Source organism: Ruditapes philippinarum, unplaced genomic scaffold (genome assembly GCF_026571515.1).
Source record: "Ruditapes philippinarum isolate M1 unplaced genomic scaffold, ASM2657151v2 ctg392_1_1_1_1, whole genome shotgun sequence".
In the NCBI taxonomy this organism is placed as follows: domain Eukaryota; kingdom Metazoa; phylum Mollusca; class Bivalvia; order Venerida; family Veneridae; genus Ruditapes; species Ruditapes philippinarum.
The window spans coordinates 210,776-234,055 of record NW_026856686.1 but is presented as its reverse complement, the minus strand read 5'-3'; the positions used below and the strand labels follow the sequence as shown (position 1 = coordinate 234,055).

General features: G+C 34.6%; 2 protein-coding genes across 3 annotated transcripts; one reads left to right on the top strand and one right to left on the bottom strand.

Annotated features, from left to right (window-relative positions):
• Positions 1 to 3,941: 3,941 nt before the first annotated feature.
• Positions 3,942 to 7,765, bottom strand: LOC132747337 (cholinesterase-like). The gene is made up of 2 exons (XM_060736686.1): positions 6,136 to 7,765; positions 3,942 to 4,374 (listed from the first exon to the last, which is right to left on the bottom strand). Exons 1-2 carry the CDS (start codon positions 7,713 to 7,715, stop codon positions 4,014 to 4,016), a joined length of 1,941 nt encoding a protein of 646 aa, XP_060592669.1. The 5' UTR covers positions 7,716 to 7,765; the 3' UTR covers positions 3,942 to 4,013.
• Positions 7,766 to 14,056: 6,291 nt separating this feature from the next.
• On the top strand, positions 14,057 to 23,059 carry LOC132747344 (uncharacterized). Of its 2 annotated transcripts, none has more exons than XM_060736692.1 (6): positions 14,057 to 15,183; positions 18,346 to 18,475; positions 20,280 to 20,940; positions 21,181 to 21,347; positions 22,119 to 22,354; positions 22,808 to 23,059. In XM_060736692.1, exons 1-6 carry the CDS (start codon positions 15,095 to 15,097, stop codon positions 22,992 to 22,994), a joined length of 1,470 nt encoding a protein of 489 aa, XP_060592675.1. In that variant the 5' UTR covers positions 14,057 to 15,094; the 3' UTR covers positions 22,995 to 23,059. The 2 variants fall into 2 exon arrangements, with proteins under 2 accessions (XP_060592675.1, XP_060592676.1); XM_060736693.1 differs by lacking the exon at positions 14,057 to 15,183 and adding an exon at positions 16,850 to 16,999 and having other exon boundaries at positions 22,808 to 23,058.
• The last annotated feature ends 221 nt before the right edge of the window (positions 23,060 to 23,280 follow it).

Below are 23,280 nucleotides of genomic sequence, written 5' to 3'. Positions count from 1 at the left end.
AAAAGATGTTTTCTTTACACATCTGTCTTATGTTTTTGTTTTGAAAAATAAAGTTCTTAAAATTATCTTAAAATAGATACTCTATTGTGCGTATGTTTGGTATTTATGGTCATTTGAACTTCACTATGACGTACTCGACATGCGCATTCGGACATGATAAGAAAAAAAGTTCAAATCAAACTCGTGAATAAAAATACGAGCATAAAAGTGGTTACAGATATCTAACTAATATCTTCGTTACATATGTATTATTCATGTCTTGTGTTTTTCGAAAGATGTCAGATTTAATTTCATTGAAATATTTAAAATGAAGCTTACAGATTAAGATTTTCATTACAGCAAAGCAATGATATAAAAAGCTTAAATTCTCTGCTGTCTTCAGCCAAATAGCAAGGCCAATATGAGCTTAACCCATTATTTGTATTCTTATAATATGGTATTTACTGAGAATCTTTCAAAGGATAAAGCGACTTGGCGAGTAAAATATCACTTGCCACAATGTCAAAGCGTAAATAGTGTTTGACAAATCGTAAAATGTTCTAAATCTTGTGAACTCATTCTAACTTTGACATCTGCTTACTGTGTGTATATTTGCGTTTATTTATACTCGCCACCGGTTGCCCATATGGGCGAGTCCTCCAGAAGTGTATTTGTCATTTTAGATTTTGAAGATAGTGCAATTACAGGTACAGAAAGATGCCCCAATTCCAGAAGCTTCCCCTGGTTCTTTAACGTGCCAAGTTGTTTAAGCACACATACATGGGACCTCGATTAAAAGTGTTATCCAAAAGACTGATTAGTAATTTTAGTTGGCCAGTCCGAGAATCGAACCCACAAGGTCGAGATTACAAGTCTCGCGCTCTAACCGATTGAGCTATGCGGGCTGGCTGCTAACAAAAATTCCGGTGCATATTATATGTGTTAAACGTAAAATTCGGTCATATCTAACGCCCGACTGCGGATCGAATACTACATGATCAAGGAGTACTACATGATAATTTTTGTTTTCGATTTTCGTATTGACCGTGCATTTCATACTATGTTTTTCACGTATTTGCCGTTTCCTATAAAATAAAAAATTTTGCCTTCACGTTTGAAGTGAATATTTAATATGTATTTTGGGGGGAAAATATAAAAAGGGAGATAATTTAGCAAAAATACCTGTCGGGATCATCTGTCCTTTTGAAATGCATTAGTACTTTTATATGAAATAAGTATTTAAGTCTAAAGTGAATTTGTTTGAAATTAGCCGTAACCAAAAGGTTAATGAGAGAGAGAAATAAGGGGAATAACTTTGCAAAATCTATGATTATCTGCCCTTTGATATTGCATCATATGATCATAGTAAACAAATAAACCACATTTAAAGTGAATTCGATAGTGTCTGAGAAAATAAATGAAATTACTTAAACCAAATTCTGAGAGCGACAATACCATAATACCTTTAATCTGTTGTCAATCAGGGTTACAAATGAAAATGGGAAACAAAAGAAAAATACTTATCTATTGAGAATTAAGTATCAATTATCCTTTCTAGCCTAAAGATTACATTATATAGCAGCTCAAAACCTCGATATTTAGGTTCATAAAAGAAAACAAGTAAAACAAAGATGGCAATTACAATAAAAATAACTATGAGAATGTTAAAAAGTAATACCCCGGTCACATATTCACGGAAACCGCTCACGGAAGAGCCACGGATTAATTCCGGCATCGTCCGTAGTTACCCGTACTCGTCAGTAGCTCTCCGTATTGTAACCGTGATCAATCGTAGTAGTCCTTGTATATCCGTAGCGATCCTTGACAATTTTTGAACATGCACAAAAATTTGCTACGGAAAAATCAACCGTAGCGTATCCCTATTAGTCCGTATTAAACCGTACTGATACGTACTGGTCCGTACGAAAACCGTTCTAGTCCGTACTGATTCGTAGGCCCCAACTTGTCCACGGTTTGGTACGGAGAACTACGTATTTGCACGGTTACCCTACGTATAACCTACGGTTTTAATACGGATTAATACGGCATTATCACGGAAAGCCACGATCGTAATACGCTGTACTACGGAGAGGCAGGGATTAGCACGGTCTTTTACGGTTTATTGCGTGGCATCACGAAACGGTACGGAATGGTACGGTCCACCACTGTTTAGTACGGATAAATTAAGTATCATGTACTTTTTCAAGGGTATAAATAATACCAACTGCTAGTTAAAAGATATTTGTGTGAACATTCAATAAATGATAATTGCCATTTACTGGCTGCAAATGTATATTGATATGGCTTAGAATGCGGAGGCAGTGGTCGAGCTGTTTGATGACATGCATAGAAGTAAAAAAAAATATGTTAATATCGTACAACAATGCATAAGTAATATAATAACATTTTAATGTTATAATTTTACAAAACATTGAATTGGGAAATTGGAGTAAATATGTACATAAAACGTGTCTCATAAGCCTCGAAGGCTGGCCCTTGAGTGATACTGACTAAGAGTAATTAACACAAGCATTTTACATATTCTTAAAACATAAACATTCACGATAATTAATGTAATTGTAAAATGAACAGCACATTTTAAATTCAAAAGAGAAGCAGTATTGATCAACATTTTGCATTAATGATAACTAGTCCATATCTTATCCGGTAAGAGAAGACAGAGGTGATGGTTGACTAGAGATGGGCTTTTACGAAGACCCCTCCATGTTAAGTATGAGGCTCTCATGGTCGAACTTGTTGAGGATCCGGCGTCCTTCAAGAAATTCACCCTAATCGGACCTGGTATGTCTCGGGGGTCTGACGCGATGAGGCCGAATCCTTTCCGCCAAAATAATTGAACTCTGCAATTCGTTCTAGGTGTTCTTTTCTTGTAAGACATTGAGCATGCAAGAGGTTGTCGACGGATATAATAGGTCCGTATAGATCCGTGGCAATTCGTTCTTCTCCGTATTAATTCGTTCTTCTCCGTATCAGACCGTACTTATTCGTACTAACCCGTGCTTATACCGTAGCAGACCGTAGTGTATCCGTAGTACGTCCGTCCTGATTCGTGTCGCTCCGTATCAAACCGTGTCGATCCGTAACAATCCGTGTCTCTCCCGGGGCTTTTGGAGGTAAATCCGTCAAACTCCGTACTCATACCGTTGTGTGTCCGTACTGGAACCGTAGCGGCCTACGGAATTTCACATTTCCGTAGTAATCCGTAAACAATTAGACCGTAGCTCTTCCGTGGCATTATCCGTGAATATGTGACCGGGGCTTAATATAATACTACTTAAATCATGATTTTAACATGAATTTACATCTTGCGACATTTAACGGTAGTGTTGCGACATTTAACGGTAAGGGAAATTCGTGCGACATTTAACGTTAACATTGCGACATTTAACGGCAAATGATTTTGCGACATTTAGCGGCGGTTGCGACATTTAGCGGCAATGGTGCGACATTTAGCGACAAGTGCGACATTTAGCGGCGTTGCGACATTTAACGGCGCCACACACACAATTTTCTGAAGACAACTGTTTAAACATCATTTGTCTGATTCCTTTGCAGATAAGCCCTTGCATTATTTCGGAGATTTTTCTTTACAGCTATAAAAACACAAAGCTCAAGGAAATGGGCTCAAGAGGCCGCATGATATTGTCGGTTTAAGGATCGGCGTCTTTTTCTTTCTTTCTGTGTTCTGAGCGAATGGAAATCGCAGAGACCCAACCCGTCTAAAACTATGGTCTATAGTATTTCAAATGGGCTTACAACTGCCTGAAAACGTGATTAAGTGGTGTGTTATATGAACATGCTCGTGAGAATACTGGTTCGATTTTACAAGAATTTACGTCATGCACAGTGTATCATGGTAAAATGACCGCTACGTTAAAATGAGGGAGGGGGGGGGCAGGCTACCCTATTAAATCAACATTTCGTCCATCATTCTGTACATAATATGACCACACTTGTTTTTTATTAATAATAATACATTTTCTTTGTCAAAATAACAATAAATAAATCAAGGATCACAAAACATATCTGCATGAAAATATCACAAGTAGCACGGTAATTATTAGAAGTCCAATTGTCACAGTTATAAAAGCTATAATTACTATTTCAATCTTTTCAGCTTTTATCTTAAAAGCTGTAAATGTTATTTTATCACTTTGGTTCCTCTTAACCGGTGACGGTGGCGGAGAGCCTCGCAGAAGTACAGGAACCAGTGTTGTCCAAAACGAGGTTGCTGACTCCCCAAATCGTGTACGCTGAGACCTAATAGAAGACACGTTAGCAGAAAAACTGAAGTATGGCCGTTCGTCGCTGTATTCTGGCCATAATACAGATGTGTTGCCGAAACCTGTGAAATTTCTTGGCTCATTCGGATTTCTGAAAGTGATAAAATAAAAACTTTACAAATGCCAATAGATGACCACGACTATTTACGTGCGTTCTCGTCTCATTTTCAGCGAACACTATCTAGTATATATATAATGAATATTTCCTAATTTTAAATCATTGTTATTCATTCTCGTGGTTTGTACGCATTCGTTAATTAAATACACCTAATTAGATTACAGCTGTAATCAAAGAAATAATAACGAAAGCGAAGAAGCCAGCATACTAAGTCTTGATGACAGTTTACATACACATATACTATACGAAAATTTTCAATGGCACATTTCTTATGTACAAATAATTAGTTTTGTAATATAAGTCATAAGAAAACAATTCATTCGGCCGTAGCAAGAAAACATGAAAAAATGTACTAAACATCTTTAAAAAATAGTATTTTTCTACTTTTTTGACACAATTTTCTCTTCTTGACCATTGACTTCATTTATGTCATAATATATACGATGCAAAATGCTGTAAAAGAATATAATTATGTGCCAAATATTAATTACTTGGAAGAACATGGTAGTTTTCATATTTTTGGTGGCCATCTTGGACGCCATCTTGAATTCTCGGACCGCACCATTATTTTTGACTATCACCTTCAATATTCTTACAATTCAGACATTCCTAACAGATTCTGCATAAATTATTAAAGGACCTCTCATGCACACAGAAACCCCCCTCCGATACTGTACTACTAAGACCATCTGTGACATTAGAAACGTTAGAAAATATAAATTGGCGGTGATTACTCTGATTTGATGCATTTTTCGATGGTATAATAGTTAATAAATAAAAATAAGATATTTTATAGCGGAACATTCGTGACATTATTTTCCCTCAAATGGCTTTTAGCGGATAGTTTTGATAGTGTTTTTTATACCCAAATGGGTTTTCTTACTGCGCCAGATTTTATTTACGAGAATATAAAATTTCTTCATTTCAAAATGTGGATATATAGTTACCCGGATAAAACTTGTTGTGACTAGCCACAATCTCTTTTGTGACTAGCATTTTAAGGAGTTTGAATTTAATGGAATGTATTTAGTTTCAGTTAATGCACGCGTATTTTATGTTTGTTTTACTCTCTGGACTTTATTATTCTGCATTTGCATCAACCAGTTAAAACCCCTTTACTATATTTATAATCATTATGAAGCGACATTTAGAACCATGTGTACATTTAAGAAGAACATAGTACATGCTGTCTCTCATCATTCTTTAAAATAGGAGTTCTTTAAATAATGGATATATACAATAAACGACGGTGAGTTGTCGTGGCGAAAATTTTTGTTTAAAAAATTACAAGAGAATATAGGATGGTGGTTAATAATTTTGGAGAGTGATATTTTGTCAATTTGCAAAATAAGTAAATAAATGGCTGAAGCTTAAAGTAAACGTTTTAGATCTTCTAATATCGTTTTGAAGCGTCTCTCATGCCGAATTGGAATTCATTTTGGATGGAATAAATAAGTTACGCTGAATTATTGTTTTGATTTCATACAAAAGAGAGATATTTTATGTAGTGGATGCCAGGTGCCAGGTTGGAGTTTTAAACGACTGACTGGTAAACTACCTCTAAAAGTTTCCGTTATTTATCAACGATATGACATGGCTCAGCAATCGGCGCCATTTTGTCTTTAACTTCAATTTTCGTAACTAATAAAAGATAATTCTAATTAAATTTCTATTAGCAATTTTACTAACATAAATATCAAGCATTTTGATTTGAAATAAATTAAAGAAACTTACCCAGTCCTAGCAAAGTTAGCAATCCAGTTCATCATAGTCTGGGAAATGTTGTACTCCCGCTTGTTTATCAATCTTCTATCTAAACCTCGACTATTTATCATTCTATCGGGAAAGCCAAATATATAGAACGTCTCCATACCGTTACTTGCTCCTTTTAACCACAGGGGAGCATTTGTGTCATACTTGGGCTTATGAGTAAATTGATAGACGTACGTAGAAGCATTGATATTAGTGTAAGAATGAGCGTCCGCGAGCTGGACTGCTGGAATCACGAAATTGACATCCGTCGACAGACGGAGCAAGTTCTGTCTGATGTACTCGCTGGAATACGGATCAGTCCAGTTTGTGTATTGAAAAAGAGCAGACGAGAGGATATTGTTTCTGGTCTGCTTGTTTAGAGTATAATTCAAGAATAATTCGTGCCTTTTGAATACAGGTTCCAGCAGAGTTGGGAGAAGGATTTGTTCGATTTCATCTGATAATAATGTAAATGTTTGTAAACCAGTCATTCCGTAATCGAGTGATAAAGCAGCTTCAAGGATTTGACTACCGTCGTCACTGTTGGCACCGACAATGATATCTAAGGATCTGAAGAAATCGTTGGCATCTTTGTAAGTGCTGTTTATAAGATTCATAATTTTATCCGGGTGATCAAAAATGAAGTCGCTATCAACCGTAGGTCCTATATTCTCCATTGAAATACCAGCGGCAAGAATATCTTCTGCAGGTTTATTTTTGATACAATCGACTAATGGTTCGTCGCTGAATGAGAAAGATTTTTCATCATCTAAACATTCTAATTCTTCCGCTATATCTCTAAGATTAGTTCCATGCAACGCCCAGGGGCTGAGACTGGTTCCGCTAATAGCAATTATGCGCTGAAATAATCCACGGTTTCCAGGATACGTAGCCTGGAACAAGACACTGGCGGCTCCGGCAGCTTGACCCATCAACGTTATGTTTCTTACATCACCTCCAAATGAAGCAATATTGTATCTGACCCAGCGAATAGCAAGTTGTTGGTCCCAAAGCCCATAATTACCTCTAGCGAACGAATTACCACTGTTGAGGAAACCGAAAATTCCAAGACGATAATTAATTGTTACAATTATCAAATCTCCAGCAATGCTTAGTATTTCTGGTGAAACATCGCTCGATGCACCAGTTTTGAAATTTCCACCATGAATGTAAATAATAACCGAATATTTCTTTTTCGGATTTATTGTACTTTCGGCTGGAGCGTAGATATTTAAAAACAAACAATCTTCGCTCGTCTCTTGACTGGTTGCTCCTTGTCCAGATTGCAAACAAGCGGACCGGATATAGGTGGCGTTGTATGGTGTCTTGAATGGCTCCCGGAAGTGAAGTTTTTGAAATCTCTTCCAAGGTTTGATTTCTTCAGAATATGGTATTCCAAGATAAGTGACAATTTTATAAGGTGTGTTGTTGTAGTAGATATTATCTATTCTTCCAACAATCGCACCCGCATCAGTATACGTCGTGTGGAATAAGGCAGAACATTTATCCAAAGAAATGAAAGAAAACAAAAGAAATACAAAACTTGTGCACACGAAAACCATTATCCCATTAAAAGTTCCGACTTACTTATCGTTTTATGATTTTATCTGAAACTTATCTGATATAAATGAGCAGTTTACTAATTTATTGATCACTGTTTACCCAGGGGGACATTGCACATTGACGCATTGCTTTACATGCTTTTGACAGGTTAGCTTTACACCCGATGAATAAATGTTTAGGTATGTTATGCGTATATGTTGCATTTTTCTATTTGTCATATAAGGTGATTTCATTTTTCTCTCTAAAAATGATAAATATGTCCATGTCAAAAACATTGACTATTCACTACAGTAATGTATATTAATTTTCAAATTCTTAAAAAATACGGCCAAGACGAAAACAAAATAACTTCAAAAGTTTGAGCTGAAACTTTAATATGCTAGGTGAATTCTTATCGTAATATCACTACTAATTTACACAATAGTTATAGTTAATGAACAGGATAATATACTCAACTTGTTAAAGGCACATTAAGCCTCAGAAACAAATTAATTTTTACTTCTTTAGAAATTGCAAACTTGTATGTAATACTGTTTAAATAATGGCTTTACAGAATGTTAGATAATTGTTATCTGAAGAAAGTAGTGATAACTGTGAGATAATTTGTCATAAAAGTAGCAAAATGTAAACAAAGTAGCATTTTGACTACCATACAAAATACTAATTTACTATAACTGTACTTATTGATTAAAAAGCAACATATGAAAATGCTGGTTCAGGTAACTATTTGGATACTATAACTGTATACCAATATTAAAAAGGTTTTGAGAAATAAGATCAAAAGCATTTCTGAAACATAATGGGCCTTTAAACTATTCCTATTCTGTTGCATCATGTATAACGCTTGAAATGCTTTTTTTAATATCATGTTCGTCTGTTCAAACAAAATAAATATATTGAAAGAATATTCTCACATATGGGTAAAACGCTGCGCAGCAGTGAAAAGTTGCAAAACTGGTATAAGCTAAAATCAAACCATTATTCTTTCCATTTGAAAGAGATTCTACGTAAGTATTCACAAAGTGGTCCCATCGTATTGCCTATCATATAGAGTACTGGTGTACGGGTGTACTGGTACTTATACGAAAATGTGGTTTAAAAGGTCCATCTATGCAAATATTTGCGACAAACTTCCCTTTAAACGAGTATTGATTTTAAGCGTAAGTGTTAAGTTAAAGTGACGTTATGCCCATCTAAAAGTAAATGGTTAGTATTCAGGTAAAATTAAAATAACTTTACTTTTCATCATATTTGTTTTCAATTTTATAATAAACGTAACCTGAGTAATCAATAACCCCTGTGACACACATAAATATCTTTAAATATCCTTCAGAAAATATCGGTTCAATCGATAAAAAGAGTGGGCAGTCTTTATATTTTAGGTAGTTTTTTAGCTCACCTGACCACGAAGTGGTCATGGTGAGGTATAGTGATGGGGCTATGTCCGGCGTCCGTCGTCGTGCGTTGTGCGTCGTGCGTCGTGCGTCGTGCGTTGTGCGTCGTTCGTCGTCAACAATTGGGTTGTTAACAGTCTAGCAGTCACAGTTTTGATTGGATCATCATCAAACTTTGTCAGAATGTTTGTCTCAATGAAATACAGATCGAGTTCGAAGATGGGTTATCTCGGGTCAAAAACTAGGTCACAGGAGCTAAAAATAGAAAAAGCTTGTTAACACTCTAGAGGCTGCAGTTTTCATCCAAATATTCTGGAAATTTGTCAGGAAGGTTGTTTTGATGATATCTAGGTCAAGTTCGAAGATGGGTCATCTCTGGTCAAAAAAATAGGTCACGAGCTAAAAATAGAAAAAGCTTGTTAACACTCTAACAATTGGGTTGTTAACAGTCTAGCAGTCACAGTTTTGATTGGATCATCATCAAAACTTTGTCAGAATGTTTGTCTCAATGAAATACAGATCGAGTTCGAAAGATGGGTTATCTCGGTCAAAAACTAGGTCACAGGAGCTAAAAATAGAAAAAAGCTTGTTAACACTCTAGAGGCTGCAGTTTTCATCCAAATATTCTGGAAATTTGTCAGGAAGGTTGTTTTGATGATATCTAGGTCAAGTTCGAAAGATGGGTCATCTCTGGTCAAAAAACTAGGTCACGAGCTAAAAATAGAAAAAAGCTTGTTAACACTCTAATAATTGGGTTGTTAACAGTCTAGGCAGTCACAGTTTTGATTGGATCATCATCAAACTTTGTCAGAATGTTTGTCTCAATGAAATACAGATCGAGTTCGAAGATGGGTTATCTCGGGTCAAAACTAGGTCACAGGAGCTAAAAATAGAAAAAGCTTGTTAACACTCTAGAGGCTGCAGTTTTCATCCAAATATTCTGGAAATTTGTCAGGAAGGTTGTTTTGATGATATCTAGGTCAAGTTCGAAGATGGGTCATCTCTGGTCAAAAACTAGGTCACGAGCTAAAAATAGAAAAAGCTTGTTAACACTCTAACAATTGGGTTGTTAACAGTCTAGCAGTCACAGTTTTGATTGGATCATCATCAAACTTTGTCAGAAGTTTGTCTCAATGAAATACAGATCGAGTTCGAAGATGGTTATCTCGGGTCAAAAACTAGGTCACAGGAGCTAAAAATAGAAAAAAAGCTTGTTAACACTCTAGAGGCTGCAGTTTTCATCCAAATATTTCTGGAAATTTGTCAGGAAGGTTGTTTTGATGATATCTAGGTCAAGTTCGAAGATGGGTCATCTCTGGTCAAAAACTAGGTCACGAGCTAAAAATAGAAAAAGCTTGTTAACACTCTAATAATTGGGTTGTTAACAGTCTAGCAGTCACAGTTTTTTGATTGGATCATCATCAAACTTTGTCAGAATGTTTGTCTCAATGAAATACAGATCGAGTTCGAAGATGGGTTTATCTCGGGTCAAAAACTAGGTCACAGGAGCTAAAAATAGAAAAAAGCTTGTTAACACTCTAGAGGCTGCAGTTTTTCATACAAATATTCTGGAAATTTGTCTGGAAGGTTGTTTTGATGATATCTAGGTCAAGTTCGAAGATGGGTCATCTCCGTCAAAAACTAGGTCACAGGAGCTAAAAATAAAAAAGCTTGTTAACACTCTAGTGGCGGCAGTTTTCATCCAAATATTTTGGAAATTTGTCAGGAAGGTTGTTTTGATGATATCTAGGTCAAGTTCGAAGATGGGTCATCTCCGGTCAAAAACTAGGTCACAGGAGCTAAAAAATAGAAAAAGCTTGTTAACACTCAAGTGGCCGCAGTTTTCATCCAAATATTCTGGAAATTTGTCAGGAAAGTTGTTTGATGGTTTCTAGGTCAAGTTCAAAAGATGGGTCATCTCCGGTCAAAAACTAGGTCACAGGAGCTAAAAATAGAAAAAGCTTGTTAACACTCTATAGGCTGCAGTTTTCATCCAAATAAATTTGTCAGGAAGGTTGTTTAGATGATATTAGGTCAAGTTTGAAGATGGATCATGTCTGGTCAAAAAACTAGGTCACAGGAGCTAAAAATAGAAAAAGCTTGTTAACACTCCTAGTGGCTGCAATTTTCAGAAATATTTTGGAAATTTTGTCAGGAAGGTTGTTTTGATTTTATCTAGGTCAAGTTCGAAGATGGGTCATGTCTGGTCAAAAACTAGGTCACAGGAGCTAAAAATAGAAAAAAGCTTGTTAACACTCTATAGGCTGCAGTTTTCATTGCCAAATATTCTGGAAATTTGTCAGGAAGGTTGTTTAGATAATATCTTCAAAAAGGTCAAGTTTAAAGATGGATCATGTCTGGTCAAAAACTAGGTCACAGGAGCCTAAAAAATAGAAAAAGCTTGTTAACACTCTAGTGGCTGCAGTTTTCATCCAAATATTCTGGAAATTTGTCAGGAAGGTTGCTTAGATAATATCTAGGTCAAGTTCGAAGATGGGTCATCTCCGGTCAAAAAACTAGGTCACAGGAGCTAAAAATAGAAAAAGTTTGTTAACACTCTAGTGGCTGCAGTTTTTCATCCAAATATTCTGGAAATTTGTCAGGAAGGTTGTTTTGATGATATCTAGGTCAAGTTGGAAGATGGGTAATGTCCGGTCAAAAACTAGGTCACAGGAGCTAAAAATAGAAAAAGCTTGTTAACACTCTAGTGGCTGCAGTTCTCATCCAAATATTCTGGAAATTTGTCAGGAAAGTTGTTTTGATGATATCTAGGTCAAGTTGGAAGATGGGTCATGTCCGGTCAAAAACTAGGTCACAGGTGCTAAAATAGAAAAAGCTTGTTTAACACTCTAGTGGCTGCAGTTTTCATCCAAAATATTTTGGAAAATTTGTCAGGAATGTTGTTTTCCATGATTTTCAGGTCAAGTTCGAAGATGGGTTATCACCGGTCAAAAACTAGGTCACAGGAGCTAAAAATAGAAAAAGCTTGTTAACACTCTAGTGGCTGCAGTTTTGATTAAAATATTCTGGAAAATTTGTCAGGAAGGTTTGGTTTTAATGATTTCTAGGTCAAGTTCGAAGATGGGTCATGTCCTGGTCAAAAAACTAGGTCACAGGAGCTAAAAATAGAAAAAGCTTGTTAACACTCTAATGGTTGCAGTTTTCATCCAAACATTCTGGAAATTTGTCAGAAAGGTTGTTTTGATGATTTCTAGGTCAAGTTCGAAGAATGGGTTATCTCCGGGTCAAAAACTAGGTCACAGGAGCTAAAAATAGAAAAAGCTTGTTAACACTCTAGTGGCTGCAGTATTGATTCAAATATTCTGGAAATTTGTCAGGAAGGTTGTTTTGATGCTTTCTAGGTCAAGTTCGAAGATGGGCCATCTCAGGTCAAAAACTAGGTCACAGGAGTTAAAAAATAGAAAAAAGCTTGTTTACACTCTAGTGGCTGCAGTTTTATTCAAATATTCAGGAAATTTGTCAAGAATGTTGTTTTGATGTTTTCTGGGTCAAGTGCTAAGATTGGTCATGTCTGGTCAAAAACTAGGTCACAGGAGCTAAAAAAAATAGAAAAATCTTTTTAACACTCTAGTGGCTGCTGTTTTGATCAAATTTCCTGGAAATTGGTCAGGAAGGTTGTTTTTGATGATTTCTAGGTCAAGTTTGAATATGGGTCGTGTCCAGTCAAAAATTAGGTCACATTGCCCAAATATGGAAAAATCTTTATAACACACTAGAGGTCACATGTTTGACTCAGTCGCATCAAACTTGGTCATGATGCTTGTTTAAGACATTGCTTGGATGCGGTTGTGTCAGGTGAGCGATCCAGGGCCATCATGGCCCTCTTGTTTATATTTTATATCCTAAACATTTTTTTTCAATGGCCTTTGAAATATTTAATCTTTTGAAATATGAATTTACAAAGTAATAATACTCTCAGTTTGACAATGAAAATGTGAGCTTAATATTACTTTTAAAAATTGAACTGAAACATTTATTATAAACGAACAAAACGACTAGACTGGAATATTGTGTTCGATACATAAATAACTTTTCTGTTAAAGGCGCATTATGCCTCAGAAATTAATAATCGTTTAATTCTTTAGAAAAGTCTATTATGTGTTAATTAATACTTTAATAATGATTTTAGAGCGTCTTACGGCAAAAAGTAGCGTTGACTGTGCAGCAATGTGTTTTAAAAGTAGGGAAATGTAAACGAATTAGTATTTTGACTTCCAAACAAAATAAAAACTCTATATTCATAATTATACCAATTGTCACAAAGCAAAAGAAGCGAAAGATAGTTAATGAGTATTTGAGCCGCGTCACGACAAAACCAACATAATGGGTATGCGACCAGCATGGATCCAGACCAGCCTGCGCATTCGCGCAGTCTGATCAGGACCCATGCAGTTCGCTTACCAACTCTATTACAAGAAGAGAAACTGATAGCGAACAGCATGGATCCTGATCAGACTGCGCGGATGCAAAGGCTGGTCTCGATCCATGCTGGTCGCAAACCCATTATGATGGTTTTGTCGTGACGCGGCTCAGGTTTTGATAAATGAAAATGACAGCATTTCTGAGACCTAATTGTCTTTAAACAAACGCTTGATCGCACAATTCTATGCTAAAAATCAATGCTCAGCTAGAATTCTTCAATTCAAACAGGCTCATTGAAAATGTTATGTTATAGAAGGCTATATTTTTATAACTAAACAAATATCGGATATTTACTTATAGAATAAAGATAATAAAATTTAATATGATGAACAATGAAAACGTGTAGTGATAGAAAAAAGAGTAATGATTATTTTGTGTCAATTTATCATTCCGATCGTCATGCCAAACAAAAAGGTTTGCACAATGTCATGTTCAGTTACCATTTAACTAGAATGTATTCAGTTACGGTGCTCAATGCAAAGGGATCAGATTTCGTTTTAGTTGACGCTTGATTACGTTAGTAAACAGTACAACAAAAATAAATTGTACCATAATTATTGTGTCTCTATAACAAGATTGGTAGATTTGACTATTCGTTGAAATTGTCAATATAAACGTTGATATATCGCGGAGGTAAATGCCTAATATTGAACTATAAAATGACTTTAAAGTTAAGTTATATATATACACATTGGATTTCACTCGATTTCTGTTATTGAAAGATTTATTTATGTTTACTAACTTGACTAAATGTGAACAATGGTATAATTATGTAAGGTTCTTTATTTTTTATGTCTTGTATATAAATGAATAAAACTAAAGGAAAACTTCGCGGCAATAATATTTAACCTCGTTCAGGAAACTTCAGACGCCGTTTATAGAAAATGAGAGACCCGCTCAAAATCTGTACAGAAAACGTGAAAAGCAGTTAAAAATGCAAAATGTGCAACAACGATCAAACTTTGGACAGAAAATGTGAGACCTTATTCAGGAAATATTTGTAATAGTGAGTTATTTTCTAAACCTTGTGCAGAAAACGTAAGACCTTATTCAGTAAATACTTGGAATACGTGAGCATTTTTCCAAACCTTGTGCAGAAAACGTGAGAACTTATTCAGGAAAAAGTTGGAATACGTGAGCAATTTTCCAAACCTTGTGCAGAAAACGTGAGACATTATTCATGCAGGAAATATTTGGAATACGTGAGTAATTTGCCAAACCTCGTGCAGAAAACGTGAGATTCCTTTTTAAGATCGCATACAAAATATAGAATATCAGAAAAACGTGAGCCAGTTTCTTAAATTTTTGCAGAAAACGTGCAATATCTTAAAACCTCTCTCAGAAAAATGAACGAATCATTCAATTGTCACTGGCACAGAATGGGTAACTTTCCAAACGATGCGCAGAAAACGTGAGATGTTTTTGAGCGTGAGATAATTGCAAGAGGTTCCTTGTGAAGTTAATTGATGTAGTGTTTTCTTTTATAACAAACGAATACATCTAAAATTGTTTTGACTGAGAGAAAAAAATAATGCCAAAAAATGTCTGAAGTCGAAGTGGTGCACAACAAAAGGACTATTCATCGTGGGGACGGGAAGAAAGCGGGTGACTCTGAAAACAACAAACAAAGGCAAGAGAAGATTATTTCTTTTGGTTTTATCGCAGTTCTTGGCAAAATGTGTGCGGGCCTTCGTGAATATGCTTGTTTCCAGGGTATTCTGTAGCAATTATGATAATTGCTTGGCCGGCTTTATAGGTATTTATCTCAGTTTTAGTAACGAACAATTTTGACTTAAGCATGTACCCGCTTATCATCAATCGTGAAAATATAATATTGTGGCTGTGTTTCTCGTTTTATCTATATTTTGCATACCGAGATATTGTTGATATAAACTGAGAAACTTCGAGATAAATTTACAGATTTCTAATGTGTCCAATAGCAGTTTTGGCAATGTGTATACAGGCTTCATTAGTATTCGTTAATGTTTCACAGGATTCAATCTAAGTTTTGACACGTGACGGTGGGTTACATTTTTCGCACTGTTGTCGGCTTCTTTCTTTTATTTATTATAATGATTGTATCTAAGGTTATCTAAAACCGTCAATGTTAGTTTTCATAAACAGAGCATTCTGTATACTGTCAAATATAAAATATCATGATTAAAGGGGCGAGAAATTTCTACAATACAATAAAAGATTTCCCTAACCTTGAGCACAATGAAAGACCTTCTGTGTCATAACAATTGTGCATTGTGCCGTTTATATTCTAAGATTTCACAGCCAAATTTATGTTATTGTTAAGTGTCAATATGTATAATATCCCTTCAATCTTGGAGGGCGGCGATTATTACTCGGAGTTTTACGGAAAGAGCCGAATGATTAGGTTGAATACCGCTATTGAAAATTTGCCTTCCAGCAAATATCATATAAACACCATCTTTATAATTATCCTTGTGCTGATTTATCATCACCATTACATATCGTTTCCTCTACAACCAGAACAAGAATCAATATCGTCATCAATATACTAGTAATCATATTTGATTTGAATACATGAATATTGTCAAAACATTTTTTTTAGACTTTTCTTTAAAAAAAACCCAGACAATACCTATAACTGTTTAATTGTTTCCAACGAATTGCCTTTAAAAGTCCTAAAAGGTTACAGGGAACTTATTGTCCTGTCTTGCAAATAATACAGGAAACTTTAAAAGGATTTAAACAGTGTCACAAAGTGATGAAAGTACGACCAAGTCATTACTTTGTCGTAGTAAAGTGTTTTCGCCTCTTGTGTCTGCCGGTGAAAATACAACATGGCACAAATTAGCCACCATACATCGTTGTAAAACTCAAACCAAAAAATATCAAATGGCAATATGGAATAATGGAAGTTTGAAAGTTGAATTCATTTCATCCAATAGTGGCTTTGCTGAAACACAAATCCAACAATACTTATATTATTTAATCTTCTGCTTCAAGTTAAATATATGCCATTAAATATGATGTCAGCGGCGTTTTTATCATTATTTATTTAAACAAAAACACAGACAATAGCAAACAACAACAATCTAATATTATCATCTGAGAGATTTTTTAATTAACTAAAATCGCTCAAGGCCAGTGATTCAATATGGACAACCGTTATCATAAATGCCATTTCATTAGGTAAAAGCCAATTTAACCCAAAGGGCATAAAGAACTTCATCTTTAATAAAATATGAATATTTTTAGTACTTTTAGAAAAAAAATGTTGTTACTGAAAAATATCATTCTAACACGATGAGATAGTAAATAAAAAATGTGCCCAAAAATTGTACTTTATTCTGTATTATTTGGAATATGTAGATCTAAATTTCAATTTTTAAAATAAAAAATGTGTTTTTAATACTATAAAATACGTCTTTAATAATGTGATAGAAAATGCCAGTTATGAGAAGCAAATACAGGTAAGCCCCTTTCGTCTACTTAAACACTGGAGAAAATTTGTTTGTGAATTTACATGACGAAAACATGGATGTGGATTTATCAAACTTTAAAAAGGACATTGACTAAAAACGTTTTTTATCTGTACTTATTTCATTTCTATTGTGATAAAAACTCGGAGGTCGTAAAATTGATAATTAAGGTCGTACCCTCATCACCGCCCGCAAAATATCTAACCAAAAGTGTTGGGACCCACGTTATCTTTGTTTTAGAACCCAACGCACAATCACAAACCGGCTTTGAATGTATTGTATAGCCTTACAATTTGCTGACATTTTAAGGAGCCTGTAAATTGATGAGAACATTTTTGTGTCTATATTTATCAAAAAATAATGTGAATTCCGGCGGCGTGCCGATTGAAGGATTTCTACTAATATATTTTTTCAGAATACTCGTATATATTGAAATGTGAGATGATTCATTATTAGTTTTCCATAATATCTTCCGTCCTTGTAAGGAAATACATTGTCTTAGAATATACATCTACACATCCAACAAAGTAGTATTTATATACCGTATAATATTTGTTTTTACTTTTATTATGTATTATTTTATGGGGGGTGGGGCGCATTACCACAGAAAAGCAATCTTTCATATTGCAAAAAATGTATCATTTGTATACACAACATCAGCCTGTTTGACAGATGGGAAAATACACCACACATTTCTATTAATGTGAAAAAAAATATATAAGATGAAGCATTTGTTGGTATTTCATATATACATGTATACCGAAAACCAAACAATATTAGTTGATCTTGTCAAATTAATATTTATTTTCTACAGATATTTTTTTAAACAATTAAATTTCAAATGTTCGTCTAAGTTTTATTTAGAAGTTTTCTTGTTCTCTTTTAAAAAGATCATGTGGGGGAAAAATTGTCACTCAAACATTTCGATGATACAGATTATATAAATGCATGTTCTGTGATAATGATGACCTTTTTATCTATATAGATCTATCGAGCAATATAAAACTAATTCCAATTGGCATTGTTCCTTTTTTGACCTGGCACCGGACGTCCTTTGTATTCAGAATGTTTTCATAAAAGTCTTTGTCATTGGATAGTAATAGGGCAATAACATTAGAAAAGTACACAGTGTACTCACCTCATAGCATGCACTTTGCAGTATTATTTCACGGCGCGTCGATGTATTTACATGGCATGAAGATTACACTGTTCTAAATTGTGATAAAAAAATAAGTTGTGAAAAATTTTAATGATATCTGTTATATTTACAGATCTATCAAATAATCAGTCATTGTAAAATTCAATTTTAATAAGATGTTGCTTTTTTATTACAACAGTGTGTTGAAGAAATTCTCAACAAAGAAACTATACCGTATGTGCATGGTGGCAAGTTGGATAATCGTCGTGTTTGCACTTCTACATAACCTCTCTCTGGCAACCATGTACACTATTACCTCAAAACTTAATGTAAGATTTTATTTTATCTTTTATATTTTGTAAAATAATATTATATTTGTTGCTTTGGTTTGTTTCGTTTTTTGACATTCGTGTTTAACAGTTGTTGTATAGTCTTGTCTTTCAGTTAAGCCTAAAAATGCTCTTCTATCAGACCTCATCTGTATTGAGCAGAAATCAACGTCAGATATCATTTAAATAATCAAAGGGCTGCAAGCTCAGTGGTATTTTCTGATCCCTGCAATCTAAATCGTACTGTATATCTGTATGTGTTTTCCTGTATAAGTTTATTTTTATGTACTATAAGTCATCTTGAAGGGCACCAGAGTTTGATACATACGGAATTTTGCATAACTAGAGTTGCAACAAAAAAATTATGTTAATTTTTTATGATAGCCACACTTTACCCTTGCATATCTTGGCTATTTCCTTAACAAAGACACTAAAAAAAAAAAAAGAATTTAAAAATGTTAATTCGACTGGGATTAGAACTCCAGACCTCTCACACACCAAACGAGCGCGTTACCCCTGCACCACGGAGAAGTTTTAAAATCAAAAGCTGAATAAAATCAAGTGATTCTAAATTTAGAATTTCCATTGCATTTCGGGTTAAGTTAATTTTGAGGTATTTTGTTCAGGGTAAACATGTTGTTTAAAATTAAAATAAATAATTTAGCAAAAATCTTCTCGCCCAAACAGTCCAACATGTAGAAACTATATATTCAACTACTCGGCAGTCAGATTTATTTGTGTAGTATTCGGTAATCGACATCGCTAAAATAGCATTTTCATTGATTAAAATCATTCATCCGCGTAATTTATGAGTGTGCGTTTATTGACAACTCTATTAGCCAACGCTACTTTGAAAGTTTGATGGTGTAGTGATTTGTTGAACACTTGTAACAAAAAAGTGTTCTTTCTTTTAAATTGCTGGTTTTTAAGCAGTTTTGAGTGAGAACTAATTTGCGTTGTTAGGACTGTTTGGAAATTTTGTGTTAGACCGTGGATGTTAGCTATGTATTATCTGATCTGCGATCAGAAAATACAAAAACTAAATGGCAACAAATGCTTTCCGAAAAAATGATACTATATATTCGAACACATTGGCGAAAAAGTGGTGCTGTATCGTTTACAGATTGTTTAAAAGTTTTATAACTGCCAAGATACAGACTATGGATAGGTTACAGCGGTGTAATTTTTGAAGTTTGATTTGAGACTACACGGAAGGAAAAAACAACGATTCAGTGAACACGACAGAATGGCGCCGATAATGGCGTCTTGTCATGCGAGTGGTTTCATTTAAACGCTCTCTTTCGACATGTTATGCGCATCAAATGGAATATGGTCGTTCTTTCATTAATCCCAGTACATAATTACTAAACAATACATTGCCGCTGTTTCCGAATGAAGCTCAGAAACTTTGAGTATTTTTTGCAATTTCACACCTTGCAATACGAACGAACGTAATAGACTGTTTCAGCCACCATATTAATTCAAGAAAAAAATAATAGGACATAATTATCACGATAATCTGGTCACGCACCAAAGTCAACCAGCTTTTGCATTCTATTATTGTTCCCTGTATTATTGGAGTCATGTTCATCATCATTTTGCGTGTTTCTAAAACTTTTTGTTGACGGCGTAAACATTGTATTAATTGCTCTTTTCCGGAAAGGCAATTCTAGCTTTTATTTGGAGATTGCCTTACATTGTGACCCAAAACTAGAATTATATTAAAATGTTCGATATAATCCTTACTTTTAAGATAATACACATCCAATATTGATTAAATTTGAATTTTATTTTTTCATTTCAGATAAGGAGCTTTAGAAACACGGCAGAACGCGATCATTTTTACCACGTGACCTCGAATTCCGGAGTCCAAAATAAGGACACGTTTGTTTCCTTGATTGAAAATAACATTCACATATACAGTGCAATAGCTTACAATTCTACAGTAGGTGCGGGCGTAGAAACAATATATTTAAGTGGCTGGGAAAACAGAATGTGGTCAAAATTTTATAATCCGGAAATTACGTGCTGTTTGATCTATGCACCTAATGAAAATGACATCATGAAGACCAATCTTTCCGAAAAGCATAACTGGTACTATGTCGGGAAGTCTAAACTTGAAGTGAAACAGTACATATGTCCTAACTTTTTGCGCGGACTGAATCGGGTACCAAAAGCTGTATCGCTAGGAATGGATAAAAACTGTCCGAAAAATAAGTCCAAGTATTTAATAGTAGACTATCCGAAGAAAGAAGAGCCGGATACGGTCGCAGTTTGTGCCAAATTAGTTTACGAAAATATTTCAGCTTCGGCTATAATTGAATGGTTTGAGTACCAGAAAATGATTGGCGTTAGTAAAGTCATGCTGTATACACACAATCTAAATGCGAACGCCATGAGTGTTGTAAAATATTACAAATCATCAGGATTTTGTGAAGCATTTCCATTCAAGAATCCGCAAATTGGTGAGGTTGATTAATATGTTATTTTATTTTATATTAAAGGAGGAATATGGTAAATATCACCATAACTTTGGAAATAGAGCTTGCTTTCCCTCCAGGGAACTCTCCCGTAAAACACATTCAGTTATAATGAACGTACATCTATAACAAGAGAAAACGTGTAAAGTTTTGTAGAACCTCTAAGCTCATTGCAACAAAATTAATATTGCTATATTAACATGTAGATCTATATCATTTGAACAGGTGATCAAGAACGTGGTGTAGGCATAAAAAATTTCCAAGGTTGGAATGACGAACAAGTTCCTGTGTATGACTGTCAGGCGAAATTATCTGGTCACACATACATTGCTTTATATGACGTAGACGAATTCTTACATCAAAATGAAACCAGTAGCTTGCCTAAATTCCTGGTAAGTTATTATCAATTTATTTTTCGGAACACCTTGACAATTACCCATAATCAAAGTTTTCCGAGGACTTACGAAAAGATTGACTTTTTAAAGGTCGCTTTTCTTCAACTGAAAACATTTTTTAAAACACAAATCGATGTTTTTCTTCTTCTAACAACAAAATTAACAGTATCTGCTTACTAATCTACACAGGGTCGGGCTTACAGCTAGTATGTATCTTTTATATGAAGTATTTCGTTTCTTTGCTCACAAAAGGTTCAAGTAACGGCATGCATTTATAACATTAAAACATCGCTCAAATACTAATTATCTGTTTAAAGGCACATTATGCCTCAGAAGTGATTTTTTTTCTTCTTTAAAAAGAGCAAACATGATTTTAAACGTTTGCATAATAGTTTAACTTTAAAGGCATATTAACATGTTGATTGATGGAAGAAAATAGCATTGAATCTAAATTAATTTGTCATAGAAGTCGCAAAATATAAACAAAGAAGTATTTTGACTTTCATACAAAGTAATTAATCACTATAACTATTCTACATGTAATTGCAAAAAAAAGTAACTGAAGCAATAAACTGTTCAGATAAATGGCCAATGAGTATCATTTTGGAATCTTTTAGAGGACACTGAAAAAAAGCTTTTTGGAATCAACAGTAAAAGCATTTCTTTGGCATAATGGGCTTTAATATGAAACCAATATGTTTAAGATAATTAACATATACATTACCTAGTATTTTGCTATTTAATTCATGAGAAAAAAATATCTTTCAGAAAAAATTGAGCGGCTTATACCCAACTGCGGCAGGATTTACATTCAAAACAGAAATATATGCAACAACTTGGGGGCGAGATAATGGTAGTTCTTCCATTCGGGATCTTATGATCGGGTCGTATACGATGAGAACCGAAGCTTACCGAGATCGGGTGAAATCCATAGTGATAGCAAACAGGATTGAGCCCGGCCGTTTGTTTACGCATGGCTACTGGGCCAAAAGACCTTACAAAAAGTATGTTTTATATTCATATATCGTTGTTTATATTTGGTCATTAATGGGAATTGAGACAAGTGTTACACAGTAATCTAAGTATAAAGGCTTTTGACTTAAACGGTAAATGCTATAATTATTTACAAAATGCCGGCAGTTGAAATTACTTTTATGAGAAGATGGCACTAGGCGGCTGGGCCTTAACAATAACTTCCGTACATAACCACCTATTATCAATTTCTTATGGGACTTTAACTGAACTTTTAAAGAATAATTGTCATCATGAATCATTGCGGTGAATATAGTTGGTCTTTCATGATATGATCCTTCTTGGCTGAAACAGTTTTGGTTTAAAATAAACTGCTTTTGTGACAATTATTGTCATGCAGCTGTTTCTTATTAATTTATTTGTCAATATTTTGTTCTTGTTTCCATTCCAAACGTTTTTATTATATATTTATTATATATTTTTAGACCTGTCATTAGTGAAAATTTGGCTACATTAAAACACTACAGGACCTGCAGAAAAGAATGGTTGAGAAAAGGCGGAGAAAAATGTTTCAAAACAATTGAGAAAACTCGAGACACGTCCATGTTGCCGGTAGCAGCAAAATTAAAAGATAGAGTTAATGAAGTAAAGAATAATCTAGGAATAACGTAACTCTGCATTTATATGTTTTGTTTATTGTTTTCTAATAAATATCAAAAAATGCTATAGCTCCTTTGTTAATGCCCGATACAGGCTATGATCAGCCGCATCTTCTCGGCCCTTTCCGTTAAACTTCGGATCAGTTATTATTGTCAAGGCCCGACTTGTTCCGCTTTGTCTGTTGTATAAATACGTACATGTACTTCGGTCAGTCAACGAAGGCTCATTAATGAAATACGGATGGGGCATATATCTAATTATACTTATACATGTATGCAATAATAATCATAGAAAGTAA